The following is a 19,011-nucleotide window of genomic DNA, read 5'->3' as shown; positions in this document are numbered from 1 at the left end:
TTTAAGATCTAGACATTTGTGGCGATAGTATATTAGTGTAAATATTATGTTTCTGGACATTACCAATCGCGCTGTTAACATCTATAAACACGACGTTTCGGAAGACTGGATTCTGTCTCCGTCTTCAGTTGGACCCAATCGACAGAGCTAGTCCCTATCTCCGGACACATGTACACACCAAGATATGGTACAGAAGCCAAGCACAGCACTAAACATCTGCGAGAGGTTAGACAAAGCATTAAGTATTAAGAAAACTAACTCTACACGTATGAGGCCTTGCACCAGAGAACTATCAAGATAGAAATATCACTGGAAGGATGAAATTTCCCGTATGGTACCAACACAAGAAAAACAGGTGTTTGGAGATATGGACTAGCTGTATCAATTGGGCCCACCTGAAAACGGAGACAGAATGAGTCTCCGAAAAGTTGTGTTTTGAAATATAAACAGGACGATTTTTATGTAAACGCGGGTCGATGGATAATACAGAAACATAACATTCGTAAAACAGATTTTACTGAACCGTTCAAAATGTCGCAGTATTTGTAAAATCTAAACAAACACTAACTGATAAGAACTGAAATTATAGTGAAGAATGCCGTCTTCTGGGATGTGGCGCCGTGTAGATCTTGTGTGAACCGACGTTTCGGGGGAACGTATCGCCTCATCTTCAGGGTAGAAAAATCTGCGGTCGAGGAACCAACGTTGAGCAGGAGGTTGCTCAAATCTTACGAAAATATATCGATTTAAATGAACAAACTGAAATATCTGTTCTTTGTACACAAACACAAAGTTAGGAAGTGGGTAACGATGAAAGCTCTGCTGAACTAGAGAAGCGACATCATCATATACGTAGTAGAATTTGGAAACCACCGCCATAAAGCTAATTAACCCCACAGCGGCATATGGCTCACACTGAGTTGCTGAAAATATTTGTCGCTGTTACGGGAACAAATGTTCTGAAGGCTCATAACAATACTTCGTCAGTGGTCCCCAACTCTATCTGCTACTCATCATCATATTCTATTTCTCTAAGATTCATTTTAATATTACCGTCTACGCTATAATTCTGTATCCAAAGCAGCCTCTTTTCAAAGAGTGTACAACATACTGTAACGTGTACATCCATAGCTAGGCAAGGGGTGTTAAGATATATTCCCGCAACACAGGTGCACACAAAAATAGGACTTCTACTACTAGGCAACGGCACGATAAATATGACTTAGCAGCAATATAAAATGCTGTATTTTCGTGATCCGCGCTACGCATTCTGATACGTCACACGTGTTCTCCATGTGGTCCGTGCAAAGTGGTTATAAGAAATGTTCGGAAGGACAGGATTAGTAGTGGTATACAGCAGTAGTCTCGGAACTGGAAGCCGCAGAAATGGCAAGAAAGGAATTAGAAGGTGCCAAGAAGACTTCACGTCTTATTTGAAGTTACAGTGAGACCGTGATAAATCCGTTGCCAGGATACGACTAGCGAAGATGGAGAATCCTAGTGCGTGTGCAACGGCAAGCTGGATAGTGTGTAGAGCAGCGATTGCGCTACAATTGCCTGTAGTCCCGAGCTGTGTGAATGTATAAGTGTCAATAAATCCAACCATCCGATACCCGTTATTATTGGTCACGACCCTAAATACGTGACAATACGTTGGAGTCTTATGGGTTCTCACATTGTGTAATCTGGTAAGTGGTTATTAACCTTTCAGCCTGTATCTTCAGAGCATGCAGAGCCATTGCTAGGCAACAATTGCGGAATAAGCAAACATAAGGTAGCCGTTACTGAGTAACGGCTTCTCAAGCAAACTACAACTACAACAATGAGTAGCGGTGTTTTCTGTGCGATCCGTCCCGAGATGTTATAGGCAGGAGAAGTTGAAGGCTGCAGCTAGTCAGTCAGTGAAGAGAAGATTAGGAGGTTACTGCGAGATGGCCGCCAGCCTGGGAGTTAGACACCTGGAAAAATGAGTTAGTTATAGGATATTCGCCATCCGGTAAGGACGTTAGCAGAGGACATTGTTAAGATCCGTTGTCAGGAAAAGAATATTGAAGACAGAATTTATGTTTGCTGCAGTTACAGTGATCTTATAGAATGTATAAGCCAGTGAGGCTGTTATTGTGGGCAATAAAGCCAATATAGTCCCACACACAACATGACACCGCCTCTATCTTCAGAGAAAAAATAAAAACAGTATTGTTTCCGAAACATTCATAACCACCTATCAGATAAGGGCATGAGAGCCCAGAAGATCACACTACAAATATTTATTACTACGAAAATCTGAAATCTCATACGCATTCCTCGTTTCCCCACATGCTGTAAGTCAGTCTCATTTAATCACCTCATCTACAAATACAAATTTTGATGTTCCTCCTTACCCCAGTCCTGCATTTTCCCCTTGGTAGCTACATACATCTCCGTGCAAACGCAGTATAGCGGCCCGCCGAACTGTCGCTAGGAGGACCGGCGTGCGCCATTGTAGTCAGGTAATCGATAAGCGGTTTTCGAAATACAAAACAAAACAAACTCCGTGGCCTGTAGTCCGCAAGCAAACTATACCGACCGAGCGACCGCCGCCTGTTGGCGAAGTCAGTGCCAACTTTTGCGGATAAATATATAAAAATCCAGTCCGTACCTCACAGGAAACACATTATGTCTCCGCTACAAAGCTCAACCAGTTAATGCTGTTTATTGTAAGAGCCATATGCAACACATAAATACACTTTGTGTGCAGAATGCAGAGTTAAAGCGAGTGGTATACAGTGCCAAAGAAACACTATTGTTGCATTTCTGTTGACTGTGCACGAACTCAACTTTCACCGATTTTCACCCTTTTCTCTTACAATAAATTAGAAGCACATTTTTCCAAATGCTTAATTAATTAAGCACCACAACATGAAGATTTGTGAGGAAGTGGATATATAGATCCACGTATTTTAAGCCTCGGCAGCAGATCGCGGTTACTAGTCACCTTCACGTTCCGACCGCTTCACTCCCCACCCAAGGGAAGAGCCTCCCAGTTCCCAGTGAAAAAAAGAGACCAGTTAGGTCCTAGAGCTAGTCTTGAGTCTGTGGAGAAGAGAAAAATCTTTCGCCCCTAATCGGACTGGAAATTTGAATGCTGGACCGTCTACACGGACTTGCTATTTCGGCACGTTTAATGCTATAAGATGGGCTTACTTGCAAGTATAAGTCGAAGGGACAGTAGGACTAAAACATAAAAAGTTTCTTTCTCAGCTTTAAAAATTTTAAACGAATTAATTCAAAATTCTTCTAAAAATACAGATTTGACCAACAAAAATTCGTGAAAAATTTGGATGGCGCTTCACGTTAAAAACGTTGCTGCGTTAAAAACGAAACAGAAACATGTATAGAAATGGAGGTCATTAGAATAACGAGTCTTCGAAATGCACTTCCACAAACAAACAGGAACATCACTTAAAGTGACGGGTATAGGTACCATTTGCAGTAACCTGAATGCGACAATGAAAAAGGGCGCCCATGTCCTACCTTTCTTTAGTGAGGTCAGAGCTTCGACAACGAGTTTCTGGTTGACACCGCACAGATGGGGCATCAGCTTCTCGCATTTCTTGTGACAATTCACATCGCAGTCTGCAAAAATATCACACTTACAAAAAATGTACTGAAAAAATAAGGTGAGAGTGTCACAGAAACACTGAAGTAAACCTGCTCTTATCACAGCAATGAACAATAACGTTTCATTAACCCTCGGGAAAGCAAGAAAAGTTCAAAGTCAAAGTTACTTTACGACTGGCGGTTTACCACCAATCAGTTCGTCTTGCTGTCAGACCCCTTGAGACTCACGACCATAGATTTTCTTTTCAATTGAGCCCTTGCGGTAATAGTCCTTATGTAACATCCTCTCTGACGAGAAGATGGGTTTGTCTTTTATGAATATGCTTGGCCTTTCCTCAAGTGAATATTTCGCACTCATGACATGTTATTGCACTATATAAGCTTTGAGACGAGCGTCTGTATGTAAGTCTTGCAGCTGTCTGCTGACTCCCGCACAGCAAACACTACGTCTTAGTTACAAACATCAAGCGATTAATACAGTTTAGGGAAACAATCTCTCTTTATCGAGAGAAACATGTGACACACGATTACAACGCGGACTTTGTGTTAAAGCAAGTGGTACATATAGAAACCACTGTAATTTAAAGGGCTAAAAACTGCACTTAAAATTCCTTCGTACTATTCCAGCGTCACATAGGAGTATCTCCTCTGACACAGCGGATTTACTTTGTAATTTCAACAACATTAAGACGCAAACTGAACACATAAAAAGTATTTTGTATGTTTGCAGAAACGACACTCAGATACTGTGGTTTTCCTCAGTCACTTAAAAACCGTCTCTTTGGTCACTTGAATTACAAAGTTCATACAGGATGTCCCAGGAGGAAAGGTCAATATTGTGGGAGGTCACAGTACCGGCCAATCTAAGCAAAAATAAGTGTACATGTACATGTGTCCTATTGTGAGCGGTTTCCGAAATAGAGCTATTTCACTGTACAGACAAGCAACACGCCATGTTCTCACACACGTTGCCAAGTGCAGAGTGCCACAAAGTTCTTTCGGGATTTTGAGAAATTGTGGCGCGCAAACAAACTGAGCTAGCCACATGCGGTTTGTGGCAGATTATAGTGAAACTCTGGAAGTTTTCTTTTGCCGAAAACATTTAATTTTTTCCTGTGGGGTTATGTCAAGAGCAGTGTGTTCCGAACACCAGTTAACGGACTTGATGACCTGAAGACCCTAACAGGAATGCAATCTCGGCTATTCCAGCGGACATGCTCCACAGAACATGGCAAGAGCTCGAATATCGTCTGGACGTTCTCCGTCCTACCAAGGGAGTCCACACCGAGGTCTACTGAGGTCAGTAAAAAATTTCCAGAGTTTCACTATGATCTGCCGCAAACCGCATCTGGCTAGCTCAATTTGTTTGCGCGCCACAATTTCTCAAAACCCCGAAGAGACTTTGTGGACACACTGTACTTTGATGTTGACAGTGGAATTTTAGAAAATATATTATGCTAGCTAAACTGTACCAACTTTGTCACAAACTCCGTGTTTTCAGTCCGCAAGCGAACCACACCGACCGAGCGACGGCCGCTTGTCGGCGAAGTTTAGTGCCATCTTTTGCGGATAGAGGGTGTCGCGTCGTCAGCGCAACGAATACCCACGGCAGTTAATTTCAGTTTTCTAGAACGGAGCCGCTATTTCCTTGAAATAGCTCCTCAATTATCATCACGAGGCTGAGAGGACCCCGTTCCAGACCCACCATTTCTCCGAAGAAATCTGGTGGCGCAGGGAACCGAACCCGGACCTCTGGATCTGTAGCCAGGAACGCTGACCACTAGACACTTGAACAATAAATACCGGTATTAGAAACAGTACGTACTATCTCTTTCTTATCAAAACTTGTCTATTTCCGTGTGAGACTTGAGGTTCTCACTGCAGTGACTTCTTGGATGTGTACCCATCACGACAACGATCATAACAGATCCAGCAGCATCAGAGAACGCGGAAGAACAGCGAGACCTCACAAACAAGTGAAAGTGCAACCAATAATATAAGCTGAACTTTAATTCACGAACTTTTGACCAATAATAATAATAATTATTAAACTAGTTAAAAATGAACTAGACACAGTTGTAGGCGTAAGTAAAATGAGACTGTAAACAACAAGTGAAAGTGTAACCGGTGACATGAATTGAACTTCGATTCACGAACTTTTAACTTTTAACAATTAAATCAGAATAATAATTGTAACCCGTGTTTCATAAAAGAACTCGATATATTAGTGAGCGTAAATCTTGATAAGATACAGGGTCGAATAAGTGAAAAGTGAATGTGACCGCGTGTAATTATACAGCCGTGTTCATACACCTGAGGATGACCTCTTGAGGTCGAAACATGTAGTGATAATAAAAAACGTGTTGTGTAGTCGGTAAATTCACTCTACTATTAAATAAACACACAACAGGATGCTAGAAACGATTAAAATTACCATAACCTTCTAGACTAGTGGAATTAACTACTGTGCCCTACTCATACACACGAAACTGACACTGAACATTTTCAATAGGAAATATGCATCCGGGCATAAGCTACAATCTTTAGTTGCCAGATACAAGAAAAGTAATCAGAAACGACCAGTGTAGCAAGACCGTGGGAGTTGCGTGTTAACAATCAGCATAAGTCAGGTTCTCACAGCGGTGGTTATTAAGATATATGGCATATTTATGCCGCCGATGCTTTTTGGCCAGTGTCCTTCATTGTCATCGCATGAGAACGAGTCTGAGCATGAGAACCTTACTTCGTCTGCAGAGAGAACATTCTTAGGCTGGCTGCTTGTGAGGTTGGAAGTTGCTCTCCAACTGCAGGATGAATTTAACTGGAACTTTAGTCCTATCAGTCACAATTCAGGCTCTTTAACATCCTATTATGATGAACTAATTTACTCACAGCATAGTGCACTACACTAGCAACGTTAAATACACATAAACGTAACACAATACTAATCATTCGTCTAACAGTTCCACTCCAGACAAGTCACTGTTTTGACTGAGTTCAGCTGTATCATTATCACTGGAGTCAATGTCACTGCTGTCTTCAAAACGTCGGATAATTCTTTCTGTAGCGTTCTCTCTAATTCGCTCTTTTCGATATGTTCCTNTCATACACACGAAACTGACACTGAACATTTTCAATAGGAAATATGCATCCGGGCATAAGCTACAATCTTTAGTTGCCAGATACAAGAAAAGTAATCAGAAACGACCAGTGTAGCAAGACCGTGGGAGTTGCGTGTTAACAATCAGCATAAGTCAGGTTCTCACAGCGGTGGTTATTAAGATATATGGCATATTTATGCCGCCGATGCTTTTTGGCCAGTGTCCTTCATTGTCATCGCATGAGAACGAGTCTGAGCATGAGANCTACGACCTTACTTCGTCTGCAGAGAGAACATTCTTAGGCTGGCTGCTTGTGAGGTTGGAAGTTGCTCTCCGACTGCAGGATGAATTTAACTGGAACTTTAGTCCTATCAGTCACAATTCAGGCTCTTTAACATCCTATTATGATGAACTAATTTACTCACAGCATAGTGCACTACACTAGCAACGTTAAATACACATAAACGTAACACAATACTAATCATTCGTCTAACAGTTCCACTCCAGACAAGTCACTGTTTTGACTGAGTTCAGCTGTATCATTATCACTGGAGTCAATGTCACTGCTGTCTTCAAAACGTCGGATAATTCTTTCTGTAGCGTTCTCTCTAATTCGCTCTTTTCGATATGTTCCTTTTCATTCTTTTCGGTGCGGTCGCAAACTTTTTACCAATTCTCTAGTCGAAATTCACTGAACCATTTCTCACACTTCTTTGCCACGTCATGTAAATGAAATGAGACATTTTCTGCCCCTACTGACTGCTTAACATCAGCCCAAACGAGTTCAATCGTATTCAAGTCTGGATGATAAGGTGGAAGTCGTAATACCGTGTGTCCATATGCAGCCATTATGTTGTCCATTACAAAGTTTTTGTGGAGGGGTTTATGTGCCTTTATCTGGTCATAGAGCTGAATTTTGAGCATTCCGTCATGAAGTGGCACATNTGGCTGCTTGTGAGGTTGGAAGTTGCTCTCCGACTGCAGGATGAATTTAACTGGAACTTTAGTCCTATCAGTCACAATTCAGGCTCTTTAACATCCTATTATGATGAACTAATTTACTCACAGCATAGTGCACTACACTAGCAACGTTAAATACACATAAACGTAACACAATACTAATCATTCGTCTAACAGTTCCACTCCAGACAAGTCACTGTTTTGACTGAGTTCAGCTGTATCATTATCACTGGAGTCAATGTCACTGCTGTCTTCAAAACGTCGGATGATAATTCTTTCTGTAGCGTTCTCTCTAATTCGCTCTTTTCGATATGTTCCTTTTCATTCTTTTCGGTGCGGTCGCAAACTTTTTACCAATTCTCTAGTCGAAATTCACTGAACCATTTCTCACACTTCTTTGCCACGTCATGTAAATGAAATGAGACATTTTCTGCCCCTACTGACTGCTTAACATCAGCCCAAACGAGTTCAATCGTATTCAAGTCTGGATGATAAGGTGGAAGTCGTAATACCGTGTGTCCATATGCAGCCATTATGTTGTCCATTACAAAGTTTTTGTGGAGGGGTTTATGTGCCTTTATCTGGTCATAGAGCTGAATTTTGAGCATTCCGTCATGAAGTGGCACATTGTTCACTGTAAGCGGCTCCATCATCTTGGCCTTCGTGGTCTGGCTGGTTGGCGCCTTATTAAACTGCACGTTGTGATGTGGGGCATTTTGGAGGCAAATTCGGAATAAGTTTTTCTGTTAGCCACTTCTGATAATTTGTCGCCTTCATTTCGCTATGATACTCCCCGGACTTGAAATGAGATTTAAATATCAACAATGACCCGGGAATGAAGACTCTGACCCTTCGATACGGGTGCCATGTACCCTGATGGAGTGTCATCCGTCCAGTTTTTAGGTCTGTTGTGACTGCTGTGAATGAAGGTCTAGTCCTCATAAATTATAGTCCGACCTTCCTCCCTGTACTTCTTTATTACACGCAAATGCGCTACTCTCTTCGACCTAATGTCGTCCCTCTCGATCAAGGCGCCCCTGTTATTTCGCGTTTTCTTCCATTTAAAACCCATCTTCCGTAAAATCAATTTCAGGCTGGTAATACCTCCCTTGAAATTTATGGTTTCCCTGAGTTTTTGAAGTGGTTTCCTCACAGTAGGCACAGTTTCTTCTTGGGGGTTGAAATCATACACTGTCCGTCGAATCACAGATATATCGAAATCATCTGGATTTGTTACCCGTTTAGGTATAGAATGGTTCCGAACATAGCGCCTTCTTTTTCATATTGAGTGCCTTCATTCGGAATTCTCCGTAAACTTCTTTCTGAAACTCCGGTTGACCTTACTACTACTCTTGTACCTTTCTTAACGGTATCAATACATGACCTGCAGCCGCATCACTTTTCATATGTGAATGGACCTTATTACAACCTCTCGGGCCTGGCTGTGCAATGAATTTTTATCAAGTTTTGACTGAATAGGTGGCATTTGTTTTCTTTTTAAATGTGTTACTGCCCTAAAAGAAATATATCAATTAAAAAACCAGCAACTGGCACGTCTACCTTCTTACTGACTTGAGTCAGACCACTACGTATCAGAGATCCACCGGCCAAAATCGGCCTTCCCACCTATACCGATATGTAGTCCACTGAAAGTCAGCTGTAGTTTCGGAGGAAGCAGTAAGCATCATGCTCGTTTCCTGCTTACACTTCACTTCAACCGTGAAGATTGAAACGGGATGTTTCTCAGTGACGTCAGCTGACGCGGACTAAATGAAGATGGTATTCTTCAGCATACACAGAAACCAAAAGCAAACGCGAAGGAAGAGAGACCGTAAACTTATCGGTAAGAGAACAATTTTTTTTTCAGCTGTTATGACTGTCTATACAGACTTTAACTTCAATGGCACTTCAGCCCATTCAGTGCCCCGGCCCCTTATCCAGTTCCGCAGTCATTTTCCACAGAGGGACTCCTTGAACGAGTGATCAGCCAGTCGCAAGGCCCCTATCTAAACACAGGATAAAAACATACACCAAACATCCATGCCCTGAGTTGAATTCGAACCCACAATCCTAGCGTCCGAGAGAGCGACGACAGTTCATGACATAAACCGTACGGCCACTGTGATCGGCATGGTTGTCTATACACCCATCTACTTATTTCTACATATTTCGATGGCTATGAGAGTTGACATTCTCGGAAGTCCCCCCCCCCACATATATTTTCGCAGCTTTGGAACGTGACGTGATAAATATTAAACTTTTCATTTACTGGATAACAGATCTACAAGTAGATTCTAAAGGGTTCTGACGATGGTGTACAATACTCAGAATTACTACACTGAGGCTAGCGCTTTCTAAGGGACCCAACTGAGTAATGTCTCCCCCCTTCCCCTCACCTGAGGACGGAAACAGATCCAGTTTCCGAAACGTATTGTTTTCTAGTTTCTAGAATACGGGACGATGGACAAAGTCCAAAACCCAAGTAACTCTAAAGAGATGCCCAAACAATTTTACAAAGATCTTCGAAAAATACTGTTTTATTTTTAAGAAATTTTAAATTTAATTTGAATAAACAATTTGGCTGAAAAGTAAATATAAACAGTATTGGGATTATAAATTTGCCTGAATATTGCATTGCGGGAGCTTTGGTGCTACTCAGACTCTGCCCACAACTGCTGAGGAAATTGTCTTGATCGCTGAGGGGGGGGGGTGAAACGGGAGGTGTAAAGAACGCCGTGGGGCTTCATAATGTGCACTCTTCACAAATACTGTGAACTAGTCACGGAAGATAGACATGGCATACAACACGCATGGAAGAGATGGGAATTGCGTACAAAATATTAGGCCAGGTCAGTTAGGAAACCCAAACATGTATACAATGATAATATTAAAATGGGTGGTGGAAAAATAGGGGATAATTTTGATTGGATTCATCTCGCTCATGACAGGGTCCAGTTATGAGCTCTAGTGGATGCGATGATGAATTTTGGGGGTTCAGAAAAGGCGGTAAAGTTCTTGACTAAGCAATTATTATAGATTTTGAAGAAGGATTCTGCTATATGTTGCAACAGCGTAGGCCTATATGCCACATGAAACGGCACGTGTAGAATCCGTAGACTTCGGTTTTGAATACGGCGAGAACAGCTACGTTTTCTTTTGTATAAACTGATTTCAGTGTAACATCCCTGACCAGCGCGTATCTCGTTGTAATAAACTTTTATACGAGTGGCTAAAAATTCTGGAATGTTGCTCCACTTTGCCAATAAACGACAGCGTTCATCTATGGAACACAGCTCAATTTAGATATCCTATTCCCTGAAAAACTGGTCACGCGGTTGCGTAGTTGAATGAGGCATTATGCTACAGGCCCGAAGGTTGCGGGTTCGATTCCCGATGAGGTCACTAGATTTTTCAATTGACCTAATCCTTCCAGCCGCACTACGGCCCCGATATCGACTCGGTCTCCAACAGAAATATGTACCAGAAATCTTCCTGGATGGTAAAGGACGGCCGGCACGTAAGCCTTACAAACTTACCGCCGTCAATAAGCCAGCTGTCTAGAGAAAATGTAGGAGCCGCGACGTCTCACAACCCTATGTGCCTCCACGGCCTGTTACAGAGACAGCTTTACCTTTACCTTATTCCCTAAAATATCATATCTCTTCAGACAGACAGTATTTATCGTATCTTTGTAGGACATGAGGTTCTCACAGCGGTGGTTAGGAGCAGTACTATCTTCTGGGATATAACACTGTGTAGTCCGTTGAAAAGTCAACAGACTTTTCGGAGGAACATATCGAGTCCACCTTCAGGACCTAATATGCGGAGCAAGGTATCAGTGTAAAAGCAGGTGGCGCCTTGCTCGGCATATGTGACACTCAAGACGGTGGACATTCAACGGACTATACGGCGTTATATCCCAGAAGGCAGTACTGCACACCTCTGTTTGGTATTGGAGAACTGTGGCTATTTACATTGAAACTGTTTTATGAATAATTATATTGATTCTTATGGTCGTGTCCATTCAAAATTCGTCAGACTTCAAGAACCATTGCACATCCGTGTAGCCCTTTTCAGCAAATGGAATTGTTCGAAATTAAGTGACGAGCCGTAAGATATTATTGACATTTTGATATTTAGGAGATCTAAGAGGATATTGCTGCATGCAGATCTAATGAACACAATTTAAAATGCAACTATTTGATACTACGTCTCTATACTTTTATGCTCATGTCAGTAAACTATGACATAACTTTATTCCTGAAACTATTTGTAGCTAGCAATAAAAATATCCAACTCCCCAAAAATACATGTCTATGAAATACATTTAGGTATAATTAAAAAGTACTGTCCGGAACAATCCTTCCAGCCGCACTATGGTCCTGGGGTCGACTCAGCCTCAAATAGAAATGAGTACCAGGAATTCATTAAATAATTTTCTTGGGGAGTAAAACGCGGCCGGCGCGTAAGGCTGACGACCTTACCGCCTCTTTGAGCCGATTGTCTAGATAATGTGGGACCCTCAACGTCTCACAACCTTATGGGCCTTCATGGCCTGTTACAGGGATAGCTTTACTTTATACTTACTTTTACTGTCCACAACAGAACGCAATATTGTACCTAACATGACGAAACTTAAACGAGCATATCAGAAAAAATTTAAGCATGTCTCTTAAGTCCGCTTAATAAACTACTTAATTTGCTAATTATCTTTTTTATAATTTGCTTAGTGGAGAGTGGGGTCCAACTGAGACCACTCGGCACGGCGGCCACTGATTGGCCTATTGTACTATGGAGAATTTGGTGGAATGAAGTACTCGGAGAAAACACGCCCCAGCGCCACTTTGTCCACCACAAATCCCACTTGACCAGACCCGGCATCAAACCCGGGCCGCCGCGGTGTAAAGCCAGCGACTAACCGCTTGAGCTTTAGCGCGGCCCCTTCTACTTATCTAACTAAAACATCAGTTTCATCCATCCATCAATGGCTCTATAGCGCTTGGGGGTATGTATGACTCCTTGGACGGGGGATCAGCCCGCCGCAAGGCCTCTACCTAAACAGAGAACAATATAAACAGGCATCCACCCCTTAAGTGGGATTCGAACCCATGATCCTAGCGTTCGAGCGAGCGAATACAATTCATGCCTCATTTCCTCAATAGACATAAAATTCTATTTGTATTTGTAGATGAGATATCGAAATTACGTAGTGAATTTATGTATGAGATCATAAGTATCAATATAATATTCATCCTGGTGGGACAAGAAGAATCTGTTAGAAAATAAAGGCTATTTTGTGTTACAAGCTCGGATGAGTACCCTTGATGTTGGGGTCCTTCTTATAATAAGCTGGGCTACCGGGAACGGAAGTGGGAAGGCTGTCAAATCCGGAGTCTTCCGACGAGGAGGTACTTGCGCGTTGAGACAGTCGTCTCACTTCCTCACCGTCATCATCACCATCATCATCAGTTTCGGTATCCGTTTCCTCTTCAGAGTCGGCTTCATCTTCTGATGAGATCTCCTCGGCGGTATCCTTGCTTTCAGGTTCAGCAGTTGCAGCACAACTTGCAGAATCTGGCTCCTCCACTACTGACGTCACACAGGGTTTTCCTGTTTCCGCTGCGAGCGTCCCAGTTGACTTCAGGTGACTCGAGACTTCAGCGTTGACTGGCATGAGTTTCTTTTCAGGTGGATTTGTTTTTGTTTGTTTAGGTTCATTTCCTGCAGGCACAGGTTTCGAGTCTTTCAATTTCGTACCAACAGACGCTGCTGACCTTCCGACAAGTTCTTCTTCAACTGCCGATGTTTTCAGCTCGGGATTTCGTGGTTCCTCACCCCTCTCCTCGTCTCTCACGGAAGCCGGTGAATTTGCCGGCATTTCAGTTTCAGTGGACATTAACTCCTCTACAGGAGATTCTCCTGCAGGAATTGTTTTCTCACCACCTGGTTTTATTTCAGTTGTCACCTTCTTTCCGACAGGTGGTTCTATTGTAGTTTTTGGTTCATTTACATCCTTTTTCTCTACATGTTTCAATTTAGCGGCCAATGTTTCAATTCCAACAGTCTCTGATATTGTTTCACATTTTGACAGATTCATGTTAGGTGGCGACTTCTGTTCAGGTAACCTTTGAGGGGGTTTCAATTTACCCTTTGTCATCTCCAACTCGCCAGCTTTCGTCCCATTTGCAACTGTTGCATGAGGCTGCTTTGCTTTATTTTCTTTCGGCGTCGCTTCAGTTGCCTTTGCCGTTCCAACGTGTGTCCTTTCAGCATGCTTTAGTTGGACACTTTCTAATTTTGTTTCCGCTGACTTATCATTTCCTGCGGACAGCGGTTGGATAGGTTTCAGTTTGTTTTCCAATATTTGTCTTTCGTCTGCATTTTTCTTTTCTTTACTTGAATATAAACCAACTGCAGCATTGTTCAAATTCTCTGCTTCAGCTTTTCCGAAATGTTTTACATTTTGATCTGCTGAAAGTGCTTCAGCGGATTTTTTTCCCTCTGTTACTTGAATTTCTAGTTTTTCTGCTGGATCTGACTTGGCGGACTGCAGCGCTGCTTTTTCGGGGCTAGAATTCCCGCACAAAGAATCCGCATCTGCAGACTTGGTGTTTTCAATTTGGTCTTCTTCAGTTGTTTCGGGCTCCGAGATATTGGAACAGCTTTCTGTGGATAGTATGGCGGGTGGTTTTGTATCCTGAAGAAGGGATTCACAGTTTTCATTGCGAGATTCAACAATGGCTTTAAGCGTTTTTTCGTTCGATGTCGTCGTATTATCTTTATTGGAAACTTGTGATACAGGGCTTAACTGACAGTTTTGTTGCATGCCAATTTGACTCTGGGCTTTACTGGCGTTGCTCGCCTGAGTTCTTGCAATCAGTGCTTTTTTCCATGCTGGAATACTACACTGTTCGTTCTTTTGACCAGACGTTAAAGGGATTTCAGGTCTCTGACTTGAAGAGTTTCTTTCTGTTATTTTTAAATATTCCATCAACTTTTTATTAGAAGTGTCTTTCTCAATTTTGTCTCTATGTTGAGCCTTTGGTGTTCCTGTTACATCTTTATGTACTGTGAATTTATTCACTGGTGTTGTGTTCTTCAGAATCTCAACTTGATTGAATTCTTTCTCAGTTGGTGATGCTTTTGTATCACATTCTGAAGCTGTGTACTTTATTTCTTCATTCTCGAATCCGTCCTTTCCTGATCCAGAATCACCGTCAGCGTCTTGTTTAGAATACATATGTACGAGACTTGGAAAATCAGTCATTTCGGAACCTGCCGTTAAAGCCTGTTGGTTTCTTCCTTTCTCATTATATCTAATATCTGGTGAAAAGGAAAGACTATCAACTTGTTTCGAGTTGCTTTCAGCAATGTTGCTAAGTGAAACTTCAACTTCTGGAACAGTTTCAGGAATGATCTCTGCCTTCTGCGACTCGTGTGTCCGATTAAAAGTAAATTCGCTCTCTTCTTTTCGATTAGGCACAGAAGCGGAATTATATGTTACGTCACTTTCCGCTGGCTTCAAGCCATGCTTTATTGTTGAGTCACATGTACTCTCATCAAGCAGTTCTGAGCGTTCTGCACGTTCGTCTTTCTGGAATGGCATTTCACTATTACCGACTTCTTCCACAGTAACTTCATAACGAAGCAATTTCGGTGATTTCTGAGTTTCTTCGACTTTGATTTCGTCTACTACAAACTTAAGTGGCATTTTTTTAATTAAGTCACCGGCATTTTCAACTGAAATTTCTGCCGATACTATTTTCGAAACATTTGGCTCGGATTTCCGGTCACTGACCTTCGTTTTGAATGGGTACATGTCTCTGTTCGAACACTGTGATTCAAAAACAACGGGTCTTCTCACATCCAACGGCAATGTTTCGACTACTGGTGTTACTGGCGTTGACGGTGTTGAATTAATTGGTGTTGATGTTGTCGACGTAGTTGGTGTCGATGTTATTGTACTGGCTGGCATAGGCAATAGGCCAGCAGGGGTGGACAGCTTTGAGCTTTCTCTCTCATCTATGGCTAATATAAGTGATTCAATGTCCCGAGAATTTCTTCTGAGCTTCTTCACAGTGTTTCTTCTTTGTAGCAAAGATTTCTCTGCTGGTGCTTGACTTACCGGAGCTTCGTTATGATCAAACCGTTTTATTGTAGAGCCCTTATCTCGTTTTCTTGGTCTCTTCTTTACCGTCTGTGACTTCTGTTTGTCTTTCACAGATACGTATTTTTCGCCCGGTGGCGGCTCTGGTGATAGTCCGGGTTTCGTTGAGATAATTTCGGTCTCATTGTCCGTCTCAGATAATAACAAATCGAGAGCCTCCGACTGTGTCACTGTTATCACATCCTGCACCTCACCACCACCAACCAGCTCTTTCTTCGAGGAGATCCTCTCCGGCTCACCACAGTCAATCAAGCGTTCTAGATCTTTAACACTTTTTCTTCTGGAAGTGTTAGAGCGTTCATCTTCCCCTTCTTGTACATCACAACTTCTTCGCACATGTTTCGGACTGCTCGCTTCTGTTTCACCTTCTTTCCGTTTCGCTTGTTCCGTCTGTTTATCCTTGATCAAAAACTTTTCAACCAATTTTTCACCTGGTGTCATTCTCCGGTTTTGTACAAGTCCCGGATTCTCTTTTAACCGCTTGGTGTGGAGACGCACGACAGTTCTTCCCCTTTTTATTGTACCTTGCTGGGAATCATCACGATCTCTTGAGATTCTATCAGTTCTTTTGCGAGGGGTTGATACATCGATATCAGCAGTATCGATATTTATCGGTCTAGGAGCTCTGTAAGCAGGAACAACCCTAGGTGACGAGATGCGGGGCAGAGGACGAAGAGGGAAGGCAGGTAACGACGACGTTTCGGAGATTGTAGGTAAAAGAGGTGAATATTTGTTGACTCGTGGAGGCATGGGCAGTAGGCGGGGGGAAAGATTAAGGAGAGAGAAACCACTAGAATAACCAGAATATACTCCGCCTCTTGGAGTATAGCTTGTTGAAGGTGAGGTAAATGACGAAACGTGATTACTATAAAAGGAAGGGGGAAGGGGCGTTGAGGAGCCGCAATAGTAGAGGCTCAAGTCGGAGAATATAGGCATTGTTGTGGCTTGGTAATTAATTCAGAATTGAATGCACACTTCACCGTCCGGTGACAGAGCCTGGTGCAGTTTCAAGAGAAACGCAAAGGATAAACAGAAAACAAAACCTTTAAATACTGTCACGTATCATTCTTCTGTTTAGGAAACGCAAACGCGGGGATTTTACCGTTTCTGTTCACATTCACAGTCATTACGTCGGAATCACTAAGTTGGAGATGTTTTCACTAATAAACACAATACACAGCCTACAATAAATGCGTACACAAAAAGAGAACCAGCTGTGGCTCTTCACTTTATGAAAACAACACAAGAATCGCGAAGACACACGCTAGGCGCACGCTCGTGAAATGGGACCGATCGGATACGATGCGCGATCCAAACTGAAACCAGTGGCACACATGTCGCTGGCCACCACACAACTTCTAACGAACATATTTAAACCACCTACTTACTCCTCTCCTCCCCTCCCCCCCTCTCTGTCTGTAATTCTCTTTCCAACTCTCATAAGTAAGGACCCAGCTCAGTCGTTGGCTACGGGTTGGAAGAAAGAGGATTGGAGTTCGAGTCCTGGTAAGGTCAAGAATGTTATCTTCTCCACGTCGTCCAGACTTGTCGTGGGGTCCACCCAGACTCATTTCCAATGGTTTTAAAGGAGCTCGTATAACCCAATGTTCAGAACTGCGTTTGCTCACCCAAATCACCAATTGCTTCGATAGGAGCTGAGATCTGTCACTAAATCAAAACATCCTACTGTGTGACAAACTACGGGGGTAACAATATGTCTGGCTACTCCCATGCGAATCGTTCTGAGAATGCTGACAGTCAATAGTAATTACGGATGAGAGGAAACAAAAATTGTCAATCAATGAACATACAGTGAGGCCCAAAAGTCAGTTAACTGTTTAGTAAATTAGACATTAAAATGCACCAAAAAATTACACATTCCTTACCGAATTTACAAAAATTGATCGAATTGAGACCCTACATGTTCAATGAACAACTCATAACGCTGTAATACCGTTCTACAAATTGACTGGCAGGTTTAAAAATAAGGGTACGCGGTAGCGTATTGGTTGAGGCAGTATGTTACAAGCCGGAAGGTCGCGGGTTCGAGTCCCGATGAGGCGGACTTTTGCAATACATCTAATCCTTCCAACCGCACTGTGTCCCTGGAGCCGACTCAGCTTCTAACAGAAATGAGTATCAAAGATCTTCCTGGGGGGTAAAATGTTGCCGGTGCATAAGGCTGATAACTTTACCGCCATCTGTGAGCCGACTGTCTAAAGAAAATGTGGGAGCCTCGACGTCTCACATCCCTATGGGTCTTCACGGCCTGTTACAGGGATAAGTTTACTTTATCTTTCTTTTACCTTTTAAGTTTAAATATGAACATTCTCGTTAATACAAAAGAATGATTTTGGATTAACTGACTTTGGGACCACTCTGTATATATCGGATGTGAGGACATCACGGCGGTGAGAACTCATACAGTAGTTGATGATGTTATTTTACTGTGTCAGTCAGTAGCTACACTGTACAACGTCGAATTGTAGGATAGAATTAATCGTAAACCACGTAAACCCAAATTTACGTGGTACTGGACAATGGGAAGCCAGACATAAGAAGTATAAGAGATTTAAATTTGGCGACCGTTCAGCTGAGTAACTCTAGTTTCAGAATAATTACGTAAGTTAAGGCATAACCAGCTGCACGCCTGAATTGACAGGAAACCTTGTATAAATATTACTTAGTATAGTGTACGCCGATCAAAGTGGCCATAGCACTGAGGTAAAATTATGTAAAATGTAGCCTGTGTCAAAAGCGCTGTAAGGGTGTAGTCCCTTCTTCCCCGTGTTAGCTCGGGGTTGATTAGTATTCCTGATAAAAGTGACGCTTTTAAGCTATATATACAGCCCAAAAGAACATAAGCGAAACAGTTTAAGCCATACAGCCCAAGAGTACATGAGCGAAACAGTTTAAGCTGTACAGCCCAACAGTATACAAGTGAAACAGTTTAAGCTGTACAGCCCAACAGTATACAAGTGAAACAGTTCAAGCTGTACAGCCCAACAGTATACAAGTGAAACAGTTTAAGCTGTACAGCCCAACAGTATACAAGTGAAACAGTTTAAGCTGTACAGCCCAACAGTATACAAGTGAAACAGTTCAAGCTGTACAGCCCAACAGTATACAAGTGAAACAGTTTAAGCCATACAGCCCAACAGTATACAAGTGAAACAGTTTAAG

At 42.3% G+C, this 19,011-nt stretch overlaps 1 protein-coding gene across 8 annotated transcripts in view; it reads right to left on the bottom strand.

The window, feature by feature from the left end:
• LOC111867348 (putative protein kinase C delta type homolog) overlaps positions 1 to 19,011 on the bottom strand; it is a 182,263-nt gene that overhangs the window by 41,849 nt on the left and 121,403 nt on the right. For 3 of the 8 annotated variants that reach the window (XM_023857124.2, XM_033752650.1, XM_023857126.2), the window contains one exon: positions 3,514 to 3,615. The exons of 1 other annotated variant lie outside the window; for it this stretch is intronic. In XM_023857124.2, the coding sequence (XP_023712892.1) occupies positions 3,514 to 3,615 (102 nt within the window). Of the gene's footprint in view, positions 1 to 3,513; positions 3,616 to 12,980; positions 17,127 to 19,011 lie in introns of those variants that run through there. 4 more of the 8 variants (XM_023857120.2, XM_023857122.2, XM_023857121.2 and 1 more) reach the window with 3 other exon arrangements.

Source organism: Cryptotermes secundus, unplaced genomic scaffold, assembly GCF_002891405.2.
Source record: "Cryptotermes secundus unplaced genomic scaffold, Csec_1.0 scaffold65, whole genome shotgun sequence".
NCBI classification, from domain to species: domain Eukaryota; kingdom Metazoa; phylum Arthropoda; class Insecta; order Blattodea; family Kalotermitidae; genus Cryptotermes; species Cryptotermes secundus.
Note: the sequence above shows the minus strand (reverse complement) of the source record. Positions and strands in the feature narration are given on the sequence as shown.